General features: G+C 42.0%; 1 protein-coding gene across 8 annotated transcripts in view; it reads left to right on the top strand.

The window, feature by feature from the left end:
- The window catches only part of LOC147017562 (neogenin-like), a 491,631-nt gene that overhangs the window by 176,273 nt on the left and 297,189 nt on the right, over nucleotides 1–18,169 (top strand). For all 8 annotated transcript variants that reach the window (XM_085847263.1, XM_085847265.1, XM_085847261.1 and 5 more), the window contains 2 exons: nucleotides 16,377–16,527; nucleotides 17,024–17,160. In XM_085847263.1, the coding sequence (XP_085703389.1) occupies nucleotides 16,377–16,527; nucleotides 17,024–17,160 (288 nt within the window). The remainder of the gene's footprint in view (nucleotides 1–16,376; nucleotides 16,528–17,023; nucleotides 17,161–18,169) is intronic.

Genomic DNA, 18,169 nt, shown 5'->3' with positions numbered 1-18,169 from the left:
ATTTCTGACAGTCTGGAGGGATGTTTTGGGTCATTATCTTGCTGTAGGATGAACTCCTAAGCAACTAGGCGTAGACCAGAGGGTATTGCATGGCGCTGAAAAATGCTGTGGTAGCCCTTTTGGGTCAGGCTGACAGTCACTCTCTGCAAGTCGCCGACTCTGGATCCAGAAAAAGAGCCTCAGATCATCACGCTTCCTCCTCCATGTTTGACAGTTGGTGTCACACACTGAGGAATCATCCTTTTGCCGACTCAACGGTGTACAAAAACCCTGTGTGATGAACCGAAGGTTTCAAATTTTGATTCATCAGTCCAGAAGACATTCTTCCAGTTTTCAGTCGTCCACTGGCGGTGCTTCATGACCCAGGCAAGCCTCATTCACTTATTTTGCCATCTTAGCAATGGCTTTCTTACTGCCACTCGACCTGTCAAACCTGCAGCTCGAAGTCTTCTCTTCACAGTTGAAACTGAGACTTCCTTACTTCGACCAGTGTTAAGCTGTGCTTGAAGCTGCTGTCCTGTGAGCTGCCTTTCACACAAGCTGTTGACTCTCAGAAACTTCTCTTCTGATTGTGTTGTGGCTTTGGGTCTCCCAGACCTCTTCCTGTCAGAGTTTCCTCCAGTTTCCAAGTGCCGTTTGATGGTGCAGGAAACTGTACTCACTGACACCTTGGCTTCTTTGCAATTTCTCTAAAGGAAAGACCTACACTTTTAAGGGTTATAATCGTCTGTCTGTCTTCCTTTCTTAGTTGTCTTTTTTGCCATTATGATAGCAATATACTACTTCCTGCAGTACAATATTGTCCAAATAATGCTTCATTGGGTGTAGCAACACAGTCTGTTCCAACACTGCTTTTATACAGACAGAGGGTTTGTAACTAATCAACAAAGTTGGGACACCTTTCGGAATTGTTTGCATCAACTTTCAAGGCCGAATTTACTTCCATTGCTGCAGAACAGCTGCAGTTGCTAACCCATTACTTGTTCCCAGAAAAGGGCCTTTTTAACAACTCTGAAACTTACATTATTTTTCAGTTTTTGGAAACCTAAACTTTGTTTTAACCTCTGGCAGTTTACTGCTTAGCTTTGTACCATTTCAGGTTATTCACTGGATTTGATCTGCTTAAATTTCAGTAAAAACTGAAAAATTGGCATGTTGTATAACTTTTGACCGGTAGTGTATGTATGCCTGGTGTTGGCTTAATGGTTTGGATGGTGTGTTTGGGATCCCAGGATCTTGAGTTCAATCCCCCTTGGTTGTTGAATTAATACCAGGTGGGGTTGACTATGCCTGTCATCCTTCCGAAGTCGGCCAAATGAGTGCCAGCTTGCTGGTATCCTGTGTCGGAGTGGCGACCTGTCCAAGATTGTATCCATTAGCCAAGGAGACTGCTTCGGCAGCACTGGCACTCTTCTTGGATGGATGGATAAATATACATATATATATATATATATATATATATATATATATATATATATATATATATATATATATATATTTATGTGGATATTAATATATCACAATAAACTCATTATTAATATGAGTTGGTTAGGTATCAAGAACAAGCCGATTCAATTTTTGTTCAGGTCAGGATCCAGATCCGGGCTATCAGTGGGATACAAAACGTAAACTGTTCAGCCTGGCGGAGGTATGTTCTCGACCGAGTGGTGTTCTACTTATTCTTGTCATCGTTCATTAAACTTACCCATTTTACATTAAAAAGTATTTTGTTTTTTTTTAACTATAAGGCAAATATGAAGAAGGAAAAAAATTATCAACAAATGAGATTCATACACAGGCCACCACTCTGTTGTCACCCCCTCACTCTCCACCCCTTACCTTTTCAAAGTGGAGCGTGTGAAAGATCAAACTCATTCATTCAGAATAACACAGAAGGCTATACACTTCAAGCATCATTTGTAGATCAGACTAGGTCAGGTCAGGTATGGGAGCATGTGCCAGAACAGCACGTCGCTGCGTCCACTTTCCGCCGGTACTCCAGGGGCCTCCGTCTGGCCATCCCCCAGGCAGATGCCAGGCCCATCCCCATCTCCTTGAGATGATGGTCAACCTGTTGCAACCATGAGGCACGTGGTCGACCCACTGGCCTCCTCCACTCATGAGACTCCCTCGCTGAGAGAATCTGGTGAGCAGGATCAGAGTCAGGAAAACGAGCCACATGTCCATACAGCCGCAACTGACGCTCACGGACTATGCAGGTAACAAATCTCATCCGAGTCTCTCTCAGCAACCACTCGTTGGACACAAAATCCGACCAGCGATAGCCAAGGATTCTCCGAAGAGACCTGGTACCAAAGGAATTCAGTCTCCGTCTCAGATCCTTGGTCAGAGTCCAAGTCTCGCACCCATAGAGCAAGACTGGAAGTACCAAGGACCTGAAGACTCGGACTTTCGTCCTCCCGCACAGGTACCGGCAGCGCCACACCCCATGATCCAGTGAATCCATGACTCCCCAGGCCCGACCCAGACGTCTATTGACCTCTGACTCGCAGCCAGCAGAGACATGAATATCACTGCCAAGGTAAGTGAATCTCTCCACGACCTCAACATCCTCACCACAAACAGACACAGACAGGACAGCAGCATCCAAGATGTCACCGAAAGCCTGGATCTTAGTTTTGACCCAAGAAACCCGTAATCCCAACGGCTCCGACTCCTCATTCAGCACCTCGAGGGCCCCCAAGAGGATGTCTAAAGTCTCCGCAAAGATGACTGCATCATCTGCAAAGTCAAGGTCCGAGATCTTGACATTCCCAAATGACGCACCGCAACTTGATCTCTCCGACATCCTCCCTAGAATCCAGTCCATACAAGTGCTGAAAAGTGTGGGGGCAAGTACACATCCCTGACGAACTCCAGTAACAACTGGAAATAAGTCAGAGATGGTACCACCACACTTCACAGCACTCTCAGTACCAGAGTAGAGTTCAGACATCAGATCGATCAGTTTTGGTGGCACCCCACGAAGACCAAGAATCCTCCAGAGGACATCCCGATTCACTGAATCGAACGCTTTACAGAGATCAACATAGGCTGCAAGCAGCCCCTGCCGAAACTCTCGTCTGCGTTCGGTGAGGACACGAAGTGCAAGGATACGGTCAATCGTTGACCTCTTTAGTGTAAAGCCTGACTGCTCTGGACGCTGGTGCTCAAGCAGATGGTGGCGAACCCTATCGAGAATTATCCGAGCAAAGACCTTGCCCGGCACTGAGAGCAGCGTCACCCCTCGGTAGTTGTTGCAGTCTTGGCGATCACCCTTCCCTTTCCAGAGAGGGACAACAAGGCCCATCTTCCAGTCAGTTGGGATGATGCCTGTTTTCCAGGCAGAGCACAAAACTGCATGCAACGACACGAGTGCAGCATTTCCACCAGCCTTGAGAAGTTCGGCATGGATGCCACAGATCCCTGGAGCTTTGCCCCGTTTCAACTGGTTCACCGCAGCCCGTGTTTCCACAAGCGTAGGTGGACCACAGTTGATTCGAGGGTCAGCAACAGGGATTGTAACACCCTTGACGTCCAACTCGACAGTTGGGGGATCAGCCTGGTACAACCGCTCAAAGTAACCGGACCAGCGGGCCTTCACTTCAGACTCCTCTGTCAAGAGCCTACCACTCTCTGCTCGAACTGCAGTGCTCCGAGGGATGGGCTTGGATGAACGTAATGCGCGAATTCCCCTGTAAGCGGGACGAGAATCACCTACTAGGTGATTGATCAGACTAGGTTGGTGCAGATATATTGGCCCACTCTGATGGTGGTTTTTGAGCCAACCAGATTTTGTGCAACAACCTAATAGTGACTGGAAGTACCGAACAACCTAATAGTTACTGAGTTTTGTTCAACAACCTAATAGTGACATGACAGTTCTTCTGAAACTACCATGACTTCCTCAAGCTTAGAATCCAAATCCTTAATACTGCCAGCCTCAACAGGAACTGAATTTAAACAAACAATGTTTTGGATTTGAATAAATCTCCAGCATGCATGTCCAGTGTAATAAAAAACAAGTCACCATTGTGTCCAACCGTTTTTTCTTGTTTCCCACTTATTGCGTCCATAATATACTCTTATAATTAATATGGCCATTTCCAAAAAAATGCTTCAGATTCTTAAATGGCCCACACGTTTTCAGCAGTTATTTTCATTCTCATAAAAAGAAAAGAACCTTACCAACGATTCTCATTTCAAAATACTATTAACTGTGGAGGAATGTTTTCAAAACCAAAATGCTGTATGATTGCAGTTTTCAGCGAATTGGGAATTGTTTGCAAACAATGGCATTATGTGTAACTTCTGTCCAGACAGAGGAATCTACTTAAAGTCATTGACACTGGATAAAGAGTCTATCAGGACATTACACTCGCTGCGGTGTTACAAAGTCTCTGTTCATCATTAGAAAACGCAAGGCAGTGGCAGCCGTTCCCATTCTGTTCTTAATTGGCATTAGGCAGGGCCGCACTTGCGTCTGAAGCCTGCACAGGCCTCAAATTAGGCCCGATGCATGGCGGTGCGACTGTTGCTCTTGACAACTTGTCTCTGACACCTGGGACCTGACAGTTTCCAACTATTTTCCATGACAAAGGATGTTCAGTCATACATCCTGGAGGCATTCCCTCCAAGTACACAGCTGCCTGAGTTATGCCCTCACACATCATGTGTGCACAATATTTGAGGCGATACATCTCATCACCATGTTTTCCCCTCCCAATGTTCCATCTGTCTCTTGAGACAAAAGCACCATTAGTAAATTTACGAGACTCAAGTAAATGTTTTTGGTTTTTTTTTTCACATGTTGTCCTTTCAATGCAACTTCCTCATAATTGTGAAACACTCCAACAATAAAATTGTGGTTAAAATTTTTTTTTCATGGAAGCTTCCAAAGAATTATGTAATAAACGAAAATGCCACTCTGCAGAGCACATCCCTTTGCCAGGCTGAACAGTTGACATTTTGTATCTCATTGATAGGTCAGATCTGCATCCGGACCTGAACCAAAATCGAATTGGCTTGTTCTTGTCACCTACCAGATTCATCCATCAAGTTTGGTCATAACCTGTCCATAACTGTTGAAATATCACGCTAGAGATCGTTTTTGGCCCAATCTCTCAATTGTGAATAAATCACTTAAAATATTCTCGGCTCTGAATGTGGATCTTCACCAAAATCTAATCAATTCATCCTTGTCATACACCCAACATGTCCACCAATTTTCGTCCGAATCTGTCCTTTTCTCTTTGAGATATCCTGCTCACAGAGAGACAGACAAACCGGAGTGAAAACATTACCTCTGTCCACCTTCGGTGTCAGTGATAATCATTTTAACAAACAATTGTTGTTATAGTCCAGCTTATTGAAGAATTTATAAGAAAATAGACATTAGTCTTCAGCAAAACTTCTCTGGTTTGTTAGTCTCGCCTCAAAGGGGATGCGAGCCTATTGCAATTCCCGTGTGTGTGTGTGTGTGTGTGTGTGTGTGTGTGTGTGTGTGTGTGTGTGTGTGTGTGTGTGTGTGTGTGATCATTATCTCCATAATTCTGGTTTCAGAAGATGGAACAGAGCCCTCTCAGGCCTCTAAGTATCCACCTTCGTTTTGGTGTAAGATTGTGATGCATGGGTGAAGTTGTGAAGTTGTGTTGTTCTTCGAGTTTTCTTTGTCTTTTCAGGATCATCACCGAGTCCCGGGAAGCCTCCAACTGTAGTTTGTTTGTGGTAATGTTCCCAGGGATGGTTTGTAGGATCTTTGTGACATTCTTCTTTCTCAATCCCATTACTCCAATTATTACTGGTACAATTTTGGTGCTCTTCAGCTTCCAGGACCTTTTCATTTCATTCTTGAGGTGTTGATATTTGCTCATTTTCTTGATTTCTGCATTATTTAGACGAAACTCACTGGGTACTGAAACCTCAATTAACAACGTCTTATTTTCCTTTTTGTATCTGAGTCCCATGTCCGGACGCATTGCTTTATTTTCTATGTTCACGCTGGATGGGATCATCAGGTTGTGCGTGAGCGGTTATGTCCTTGTTTTCAATGATTGTTTTTAGTTTGTGTTTCCATGAGTTTTCCTGAACGGGGATATTCAAATTTCTGCAGATGTGCCAGTGGATTAATCGACATACCTTGGTGTGCCTTTGTGTATACAGCTGTTCTGACATAACCTTTCTACATCCTGATAGGAGGTGACTTGTGTTTTTTGTTTCTACCTTACAGATTCAAAATAAAGACAAATTACTGCACCGTAGTCCCAAGAAGAATACACACACACACACACACACACACACACACACACACACACACACACACACACACACACACACACACACACACACACACACACACACACAATTATAACCTCAACTTATAAGCAATTTACTGATTTCCCAACTGCACGGATCATCAGCTGGGCACTGTTTTTCCTCAAGGTTTCGATCCTTTCAGCCCAGAACCTCTCCAACGGTGGATCCACAACCCCGGTTGCTGGCCCACATCAGTGGATTACTCATCATCAATGGACCTACAACCTCAAAGTTGTATCCAGACAGTCAGTCAACACAGCAATGCAATATCCTGATTCAAACTTATTTAATTATGACTTTTATTTAAAGAATTACTCCATATAAATAACTTTACTGATACATCACTTTATATGATGATATATTTCGCAATAAACACTTTACCTTGTAGACGTGTACATTACACAGCACCTCCATCTTACCTTAGACTCAAACTGTCATTAACAACCGATTTTAGCATGCTGCACTGGATATCTTAGTAATCACCAAAAAATTATTTTAATGGTTATTTATAATGTATTTAACTAATCCATCCATCCAGTAGGACCATACCCTGTGCAGAGCGTTGGTGCTGCCTAAGCAGTCTCCTTGCCTATTTGGCACAATCCTGGATGAGTCACCACTCCAACACAGGATACCAGCAAGCTGGCACTCATTTGGCCGACTTCGGAAGGATGACAGGCAGAGTCAACCCCACCTGGAATTAATTCAACAGCCGAGTGGGATTTAAACTCAGGATCCTAAGATCCGAAGCCCACCACCCGAACCATTAAGCCAACACCAGGCATATTTAACAAATAATGTTTATTTATTCCATTTTTTATCAAAATACCTTCATTATTTAATACCATCTATAACAATATATATATATATATATATATATATTCAATAATTTTATTTAAATACCTTACCACTCTAAAATAATTAATTCATTATTATTATATCAAATGCAATGCAATTGGAACTTGTTCACATGAAAACCAACCAAACTTAAATAAAACGCGATGATGGAGTCCAAAGACGTTCTCACAAGATGTGATCAAACAATCAGCCAAATATCCTTTGTTTAACATGATGGAAAAAAACCTTCTCAGCACGTTCCACAAAATCATCCTTCACTGAACAAATTCTTGCAAATCTCAGTAACTGAGATGAAAGGACATTGTAACCCATTTTAATCGGTACATTGTTACATGGAAAGGTGTACAAGACTACAGGGAAACTGAAATCATTAACTTTATGATACACACTCGGACTAAAACCATTCTGTCCATCTCTAACCAACACATCCAGATATGCAGCAACTGAACAATCATTACCACTCCTGTTGGCAATCAGGCTATCTGGATAAATCTCATGAAGCTGCCGATCAAAAAAAATCATAGTTAACCACACAAATATCATCTATATAACGACATGTATGAGATAATATTTCAGCTAATCCGAATTTTTTCTCCTTCATCAGTTTCTGCATAAATTAAAATTCACAGAACATAAGAAAAATGTCCACTGGAAGGGGGCTGTAATTCCCACCCATGGAAATACCTAAACCTGTTGAAACATTATCCCACAAAAGGCACAAAAGTATTGAATATAACATAATTGACAGCATCCTTAAACTTCTGCTGAACAAAACAATGAAAACTTGACTATTTTTTTGAGAGTAGAATGCTCCATCAAACCTGTCACATAAAAACTTATTATCTGCTGGAGCTATTATTATTATTATTATTATTATTATTATTATTATTATTATTATCCGAAGACCTGGAAGGAAGAATGGGATTGAAGAGAATGTGGTAGTTTGTTCTAAAGGTGGGGAAAAAGAGGAATGAAAGAGTAAAAGTGAGTAGTGATTCTTGATTTTGGTAGTGTTTCCAGAAGGGGGTTGCTGGCGGACCTTGAGTGCCCTGCGGAAATATTGGGGGGGGGGGGATATCTCAGATAGAACAGGGGGGACGAGGTCAGAGAGTATATGGTAGAAGACAGAAAGAGTACTGACCTGCCTATGGTGAGAGAGTGAGAGACCGAAAGACTCAGCCTCATCATGGGAGATACCAATGATCCTCAATGCCTTGGTTTCCACAGCATGAAGCCGAGAAAGGTGAGAGGCGGGAGCACCAGCCCAAAGGGGAGAGCAGTACTCCATCAGGCTGCGGACAAAAGCTTTGTGTGTGGTCAGGAGCTCAGTTCTGCCAAGGAAGGACTTTGCACGACGGATGATGCCCAATCGGCAACTTGCTTTGGAGGCCAGCTTGGAAATGTGGCTTTCCCAGAAAAGATCATGGCAGATAGTGAGACTCAGAAGCTTGAATGAAGGACTTCTTCAAGAGGATTGTTGATAAAGTAGATTGGGGGGGGGTGGGGGTAAGGGTGGTGGGGGGGGGTTCCAGACGGTTCTTTCGGAGAGACAAAGTGGGAGTGTGAGATTTGTCAGGGTTTAAAGACATGTTCCACATGTTGGACCAGCCTGTGATTTTACCCAGAACTGCAGTGAGCGAGGAAGCTGCTGCTTGCTGATCTGAGGGTTAACAGGTGGAACGGCAGAGGGTGGAGTCATTGGCAAAGAGATAAAGAGGATTTTCCAGAGAGTCGGAGAGATCATTGATGAAAACCAGAGAAAGTACAGGGCCCAGAACACTGCCTTGAGGAACTCCCACCTGGACAGGGAGAGGGGATGAGAGAACTCCATGAAGTACCACATCTTGGTTGCGACAGGAGAGGAAGTCTGCGAGCCATGAGTGGAGATTGCCTTGGATGCCATAGGAAGAGAATTTGGTGAGCAGGGCAGGATGCCAGACCATGTCAAAAGCACATGATATCGATCTGATTTCATGTTTGGCATTGAGTACCTCCATCCATTATTGGGAGAGCAGAAGCAGCATATCCAGGGCAGAGTGACCTGGTCTGAAACTAAATTGAAGATCGGAAATCAAGCCATTGGAGAAGAGGAAGGATTTGATGTCTGAAGCGATGATGGATTCCATAACCTTGCTGATGATTTGGGAGAAGGCTGATTGGTCTGTTGTTGCAGGGATCCGTTTTTGCACCTTTTTCATGAAGAGCAGTGATGTTTTCTGATTTCCAAGCAGATGACAGATGACCTTGAGCAAATGAGAGGGTGAATAGAACAGAGAGAGGGTGAGCAAGAGCTGAGGAGCAGGTTTTTAGGACACGGGGGCTGATGCCGTCTGGACTGGTTTCAGAATCAGAGTCGAGGTTTGACATCAAGCTCTCCATCTTCTCAGGAGAAAAGGACACAGAGTCCAGGAACAGTTGGGTGTGACTGTGTAAGGTGGGTACAGAAAGTGACAGGTTTGTATTCCAAAATTTCGAAGCAAACACATAGTTTAGGTGTTCAGCTTTTTCACATGCAGTGTCAGCTGTGTGGCCATTTGAGGTAAGACAGGGGATGGAGGGGGGACTTACACCAAAAACAGACTTAACTAGATGCCACCAGGATTAGGAGGAGGGAGACAGGTTTGAGAGTTCAGGCTTGAGATTAGAAAGATGTTGTTTTCTGGCTCTCCTGAGATGGGACAAATGAAGACAAGATGGGATACCTAGAGATGAGAGGAGATGGGATAATATATTTCCTTCCTTGGTATTTTGCGTTTATAATGCTTCATTATCTGTCCCATTTGAGGTGACCTCTTAGCCATTCCAGTGATCCTTCTTAGTCTATCCCTAATATGTCCAACTCTTTTTTGTTGTATTTTTCCTGCTCTTTTGTCTTTCTCCCAGTTGTCACTATATATCTGTTGATATTTTGTGTTGTATTTTTATTTTGTCTTTTTTCAATTGGGGCTTCATTGTTGCTGTTTCAGTTTGGTCCATGACTTCTACTATTGCACCTGTTTTTGGAGGTTTTTTGCAAGGTGTGTATGACATATTTGGTGGCCTTCTTCCATTCAGAGGTATTTGTAAGATGCTTTGTTATCTAGCTTCTCTATTGTTGTATCTCGGCCGATTTTATGTCGTCCCTTCTTTTTTAGTCTATCTTGTACAAATGTGCACTTGGCACACTTGTCTCGGCCAAATTACATTTTGATATCTTCGGAGTAACATTTCACCAATTTCAGTAGTTTTGCCAATATTTCATCGTTCAGTGCAAAGAGTTTTAAATCATCCATATGTAGAATATTTCACCTTTCTTGTTTCTTTGGATATTATTTTATTGGATGTTAGGGTGTATTCCTGTACTTGCTCATTAATGAGGTTACTTGGTGGATCCAGAGCCAGGCAAAACAGGAGGGGGCTGCCTCCATGGAAGATCCCACATTTTATATTCACTCCTGGTATTTCGGTCTTTCCTTCTGAGTTCTGTAGGATTAGTGCGGTATTCCATAGATCCACGGCTTTCTCAATCAGAATGATTTAATTATTTGGGGATTTATCTTGTACATTTGCATGCACTTTATCATCCATGAATGTGGGACACTATCAAAAGCTTTTTTGTCGTCTATCCAGGCTGTGGCCAATTTGGTTCTTCGTGTATTGTGATTTTCGAATATGGCCTTGTTTAGTGGTAGGTGGTCTATTGTTCTGTAAAATCCTCTCTTACATCCCTTCTGTTCTGCCTCTCGGCCTCCTTGTTGTGTTAGTGATGGTACATTGTTTCTGTGATGATTCATGTTAAAAGTTTGTACGCTGTTCGTAGACAGGTTATTGGCCAATATTTGTTGGGTTTCTTCAGATTTTGGGATGAAGAAGGTGTTACCTTCTGTGAACCATTCATCCATTTCCTGATCCCCTTGGATAAGTTAATTGAATGCTCGAGCGTAGTGAACATGGAAAGCATCAAATTTCTTCAGCCAGAAGTTTGGGATCCCATCTGGGCCAGGGCTTTTGAAGTTTGCCATTTTTGTGAATTGTTGTTTTATCTCTTCTGCAACAATTATTACAGGGGGCATTTCTTCGAGGTGTTGCTTCTTCTCTTCCAGGTTTTGGATCCATTCTGTCTCTTTGTTGTGTCCTTTTCGGTTTTCATAAATTCCTGTCCGGAATTGTTCCAGTTCATATTTTTCAGGAGGGCATGCCACATTCTGCTTCCATTTCCCCAGTTCATGTTAGAATCTTTTCAGGTTGTTTTCAAACATCTGTCCTTGTTGTCTCCTGCTGTTTGCCTCGTCGTAGTTTTTTTTTTTTTTTAATTTTCCTTGCTGTCATTACAGCGCAGCGACATCGCGCTGTTATATAATTGACTATTCTGTCCTGTGTCTTCTGTCACACTTATGGCCGCGTACGTCCCTTTGATCTGAGGGCTATAAATATAAATTTGTCCAACGTCACAACTCTTCCCATCATCCATGCTAATTCACCGTGTCGACATTTAAATTTTATAACTGCAAAATTGTTTCATCATTCTTAACCTAGACTTTTACTGCCCCCAGCCGCGTGATATCGAAGTATTCGCTTCTTGTTTCTGTTTTGAGTTTGTTTTCAGCAATCGTTCCTTTTCGGTCTTTGTCTTCAATTTTATATTTATTTGTTTTTTATTTTTTATTTTGGATCCTCCTCTAGTTTTGGGCTTTGATTTCTTCTTTGGAATTGCTGAATCTGTCCTGTCTCCTTTCGAAGCATTTCCCTCTGTCTCTCCAGTCTTTGCTTCCATGGTGATGCTTGGGTTATATTTGTGGAACCTGTTCTATTCTTGCGGTGTTTTGTCATTACTTTTTCCTGAATCAGTAGTGATAACTCACTATGTTAAGCCTGGTGTTGGCTTGGCAGTTAGAGTGGTGGCTTGGGATCCTCGGATCCTGAGTTCAAGCCCCATTGGCTGCTGAATTAACACCAGGGGGTTAACTCGGCCTGTCATCCTTCCAAGGTTGGTGAAATGAGCACCACTGTACTGGAAATAGGGGCATCAGCAGCATAGTTGTGCCCCTCACTAATGATGCAACCAGCTGCTAAAAAAAAGGTCGTACACAAAGGGAACCCACTATGTTTATTTTTTTCAGGGGGGTGATTTTGATAATATATTTTAAAAGACTTGTTTGTTCCCCTTTTTAGTGTTTTTGTGTGTTTATTATGATGTAAGTCAAAGTCGTCGTGGGCTTTCTTCAGTTGATTGATATCCATTCTCACTTTTTCTACCTTATTAGCCAGCTCTTCTTCCAGATAACGTTGTTCCTGTTCCTGTTCCTCTTCCTCCTCCTCCTTCTCCCCATCCTCTCCATTACCCCACTATTGCCCTTCTTTCTTCTGCCCATTGTCATTTGTCCTTTCCTTATCTGTTTGTGCTATCACCATGGTGTGTGTGTGTGTGTGTGTGTGTGTGTGTGTGTGTGTGTGTGTGTGTGTGTGTGTGTGTGTGTGTGTGTGTGTGTGTGTGTGTGTGTGTGTGTGTGTGTGTGTCCGTCCATCCGTGTCAATATGTTTTCACTTTAAAATATTTTTCTCTACAACCGCTTGTTCAATCGATGCTTCGTTTTCAAAAGAAAAATCAAAGGAAAAAATTTAGACATCGTTTTCTCCAAAACCACTCAACGATAAAAATTGAAACTTGGCGTATGTCCTTAACTACTCATGGGATGTATAGGGTGATAACGATGATGTCATCGGTGAAGTGGTTTTCCAGCAATACTTTGTTGAATTTAAATCTTTATCAGAAAAATCTGAAACTTCATATGTCTGATCTATGACCCGATATGAGTGAAGAATTCAATTTATGATGTTCATAACCCATGCCAAGAAATGATACAACATAATAGGGTATATGGGCCATAATAGTAGCATGATCAGTGAATGATGATCATGCCTGGCCAAGCCACAGAGTTTGTTTTTGTTCAGAATGAACACGTAAGGTGAGAATATGTGTTCTACAAGTGGCGCTTTAGTTTTCCTCGTGTTCAGAGGGCCTTACTATTATATTCCTGCAACAATAACCATTAAGTTACAATTTGTGTCACATGGAGCAAACTCGAGCCATGCCACGTTATGAGAGACAACAACGAGACTTTCTGCTGAGCTCCTGAAGAACTTCTTTGCAAATTCCCCTTTCTGGGAAATTCCTTGCTGAAGTGCACTATTTGGGCTCCTTTACATTATCATCAGCCATGACACACCTTGAGCATATCATATTTTCCTATTGGCTTCCAGAGGCATGCATTGTCTCGGCATATTCCCTAGGATCGAGTCATTCCTCGATAGATACTCTTAGCTCCTCACAAAATACAAAGCATTTACGCACAGTGCTCTGTCACATGGATGGCATCCTTCTCTAAACCGGGACTCTTTATGCCAACTTCGCACTCTTGATCACAGTGGAGTCCAAAGAATCATCAACGTCCTCTGATGAAATGCCAAGCCACAGGGTTTGTTGTTTTCTTATCTTTGGCAAGTTGGCAGCTTCTTTGTATTTCACTGTTTCACACCTGAACTTTTACTGCCTGCTTTCTTTTATATGCCCCCCCTTCCCTTCCAGGCTGCTTGCTCATATCCATTCTATCATACCTCTTTTGTCTTGCCTGTTGAACAACTTCCTGTTTCTGTACATTCCTAAACCCATCTTGCAGCCCTTTAAAATGGAAGCTTGCCTTTCATCTGTCTGTAATCTGGTCCTCTCTCTGAATATTATTTCCTTATTTCTTTGCTTCCTCTCTCCTCATGATGACGATATACATCCCACGGTCCTTTGCTGTATGGCTAGCTTTTCTGGGAGCCGAGACACCTGTCTAACAAAATTCAAGTTACAACCATGTGAGTATTTTGAGGCCCTGTCAATATGTCGCAAGATACAGGGGCGGCTGATGGTATATTTATAGATGGGTGAGCTGAGCGCTAGATCGGGCTTGGCAAGAAATAAAATGTTATTAAAGTCGATGACAGTGACACATTGCACCACTGTGGTTCTATTCTGCAGTCACGCTTGACATAGTCTTTGTTGGTTTGTAATAGTCAACAATTAGATCTCCCACTTTAATTTGGTAACTTTATGGTATACTCTACTCAAGGAGTTTAGGTTACGTTGTGCAGGTTAAGTTAAATCTTTTTCACGAAATCAAAAAAACAGAAACTTCAGCAATCCACCAGTGATTTTAAGTTAAAACATGAGAGTTGTTGAGTTGTTTGTGTTTCTGCCCAAAGCTGCAGATTCTCAGAACTAAGATTTAACAAATAAAACTTGTACTTTAGAAAGATTATTTGAAGAACTCCCTTAATGTCCTGATATTGTGAACTTGAGGAACACTCCAGGTTATGTTATCCAACATTCATACACACTTCCATTATGGAAATCCAGACTCGGTGAAATGGTTCGTGTCCGCTCTGAATCTGGGAGGTCGTTGGTTTAAACCTCAGCTGAGTTGTACCTAAAAAGTTTTGAATGGTACGTGCTGCTTCCTTGCCTGATACTCAGCATTTAAAAGGATAGATCACAGACAATGCCGGGAAGGCAATGGCAAACCACCAAGTATAACCCTGACCAAGAAACTGTTTCCCCAGGCAAAAATGCTTCAGTTAGAACTATAGTATAGAAGAGTTCTTCTCTCATACACAATAGTTGGTAACAGTTCCTATTACAGCAGTCTGCAGAGAATTACTACAGGAAAGGAATGCTGTTTTTGCCTCGGGAGCACCAACGCTTTGTATCGAGTATGGTTCATCAATAATAACATGATGGAATAAAGGACTGTGCAATTAATCCAATAAAAACAAATCCCTTGTTAAAATATCAATAAAAGGAAATGCATATTTCCACACCCATGCATGGAGGATCTGCGTGGAGATGGGCAAGGTCCAAAACAATCCTTCCATGCACTTGCATTAACAATATGATTCTCCCCTTTGCCACCATGTTTGTCATCCTTTTACGGCCTTTTTGACTGATGGTGCTCTTTTTTATCCTGTTTTCTCGCATGTGAAGCTCCTAAGCATACTATTGGTTGTCGGATCTAGGGAGGGAAGGTCAGACAGCCCAGCAGCAGCAAAGTGATGATGATGCAATTCAACATTAATTTCAATTTGATAATATTAAATATGTGTCTGGCCAAAAACACTGAATATATAATACTACTGTTGTTTAATGGTATTGCATTAGTTGCAGCGCAAGTATATTACTTAATGTAGTTACTTGGTCGATGTTGGGTGGCCTTTGCCCACATAGCCCGTATCAACCGGGCACCCTTTTATACGTACAGGCATTGAGGATGATAATTTGAATTCAATTTTCATAGAGTAGTTATAATGATGAACGCAGGTCAATATTATTTGCAAAACTTCACTTGTCATGCAAATTTATGCCTCAGTGAACAAAACATCCTTTAATAATGAATAGCAATTACCAAATGTATAATTATAGGCCCATATATAGTATTATGTGTACATGAGAGGGAGAACTAAATTGAGAAATTCTAAGAATAGAGAAGGAAGGTGTGAGAATGTGGAACAAGTGCAGAAAGAAGAGGTAAAATGGGTATAATCGGATTGGGAGTGAAAGGAGGGGATACTGGTACCAAACGTAAGAGGAAGGAATGATCGGAATATTGTACCGTATTTGATTATTTAATAAATAGATGCCTCTTTTACCTTGCTACAAAAATGATCTCATTTTTACAACTGTTATTCACTCTTTCAAGATCCGCAGTTCCGAGTTCCACAGATATGTTTTTTTTGTAGAAGATGTGAGCTCACTCTGACTACTAGGTCTCCATCATATAATTTTTGGTAATTGAAGTCAACATTGCCTTTTCAAATTACCTTTGAAATTTATTATGTAGTGACAGAATTTTACAAATGACACTTTGGAAGAATAGCTTTAAAGTAAATAAAAAGACTAGTGCTAACATTGTTGAGACTTCACCCTCCAAATATTTTATGTCCAAAACATGCTGCCCTTCACGAATAGGACATGGCGTGTGCAAGTTATGCAAGCTTGGCTGCCGGTCAGCTGTCTATTGCTGTCACCCTTGGATAAGAGGGAGAACAGCTTGTCACTGCCCCCCTCATTTTTGATCTCCTCGCTCACCCCCCCACCCCCCAATTTCACCCTACCTATGTTTTTATTGCATCTGTAGTCTTTCCCTTTACCTACCTAATTCTTTCCTCACCCCTTGTTTGATCAGATTCAAGCACATATGAGCGCCCGGCATTTATCAGACGGCCTGTGGATATCGCCGTACTTGCAGGCCACACTGCCTTGATCGAATGTTCTGCTATCGGCCACCCTCGTCCGAAACTCCAATGGACTAAACGAGGCAACATCATGCCCGAAAGGTGGGAATTTGATTCCAAGAAAACATTAATTTTTCAAAATCCAATTCGCTCCTCCTTCGGTATCACTTCTGCTTGTCCCATTGGTTCCATGCTGTCTTTCCGAGATAATTGGCTACACAGGTGGCTTGGAGCAATTGAAGGGGCTGGGTTAGGTCATTGCAGTGAATATCATCTGAGGCCCATCAATTGCTGACATCTGTTCTTGTTCATCTCCCTGGTATCATGTAGCCATTGGGAGGCCCTCATGTATGCAAAGGTGGTGGTATAAAGGCAGGCCTTTTTAATCACAAACTGCTCTTGGCCAAATAGTGTTATTTGTTAAGAAAAATATTACCAGCTGAACTCAAAATTTACATGAGGTTTTAGAGACAGCTCACAAAGTAAACTTTAACATTTGGCCCAATGCTTTGAATGTAAAGTCTCGACACCAACTCTCCCTTCCCCTCACTGTTCCCCCCCCCTCTCTCTTGGCCCTCGGATGTTTATTCCATTTCAGAGAGAAAAGAATTATGATGGTTGGAGGGGGACATCTTAAAATTGACAACACAACAACCAACGATTCTGGAATTTACAAATGTGCAGTGCTGGGGATGAATGAAACCCTCGAAGCCAAGGCTGAACTCAAAGTTCTGAGTGAGTAAAATGTACATCACTCCACTGACGTGTCCGTCCATTTTTAATTGCTTTTCATTCTGTTGGAAATCTCGACTCACAGACTTCGAGCAATAATGTCCTCAAGTAGATCAAATGGTATTCGTGGAAGGAATTGTGTAGCTGCGAAATAGCATCCACATGATGGATCATATCTTGGCAATGTCTTGCCAGCAGCACATGACATTCTAGGAAACTAGATCAGGCCTTAAGGCAACAGATAACATCATTGCTTTTGCAGGATGTGATACTGCTAACACGATGATGTTATCTGCTGCCATGATGCTTCATCAGCAGGACAGAATTTTTTTTTTCTGAAACTTGTGAAAAGAAGCCTTTAAAGCCGAAGGGCGTAATGAAGACAGGGGTACGAAAAGTACAAAACCCTTGACTGGAAACAATGAAAATATAAGAAGGGAGAAATAAAATGAATAGATTCAAAGACGAAGTGAGGAAACAAGTAACAAAATACGAAAGAATAGAATATGCAAGGGAGGATAATGAGAGAAGATGAGTTAACCAGAGAGTTGGTGTCAAAGCCACCCAATGCTCGCCTGTTTATACATTTATCGTTTTTAAAAGACTCGTCTAATAATTAATATTTTTATAAAGCATTGCAGTGAAGTATAATTTTAAAGCAATATATGTATTTGTATATTGTAATCAGTAACAAGAGCGCAAGTGAGCACAATATACGCCCACTAAGAAGGTATATACAGAATTGTGCTACTACATGGAAAACAGCATCCTGGTTGCCATGGCAACCGCTTTAGATGGCGAACATGTGTCACGACACACCGTCTCCACAGTCTGTACCTATGTACCAAATATGAAACGTGAAAGTTGAAAACTTTGGGAGTTAGAGTGCAGACAGGAACGGATGGAAAACAGCATCCTGGTTGCCATGGCAACCACTTTAGATGACAACGTATGTCGCGACACACCGTCTCCCCAGTCTGTACCTATGTACCAAATATGAAATGTGGAAGTT

This window comes from Eptatretus burgeri, chromosome 11, assembly GCF_056783735.1.
Source record: "Eptatretus burgeri isolate ZD-2024b chromosome 11, Ebu_testis_v1, whole genome shotgun sequence".
Taxonomy (NCBI): domain Eukaryota; kingdom Metazoa; phylum Chordata; class Myxini; order Myxiniformes; family Myxinidae; genus Eptatretus; species Eptatretus burgeri.
The sequence above is the reverse complement of the archived record's forward strand: the minus strand, read 5'-3'. Positions and strand labels throughout refer to the sequence as shown.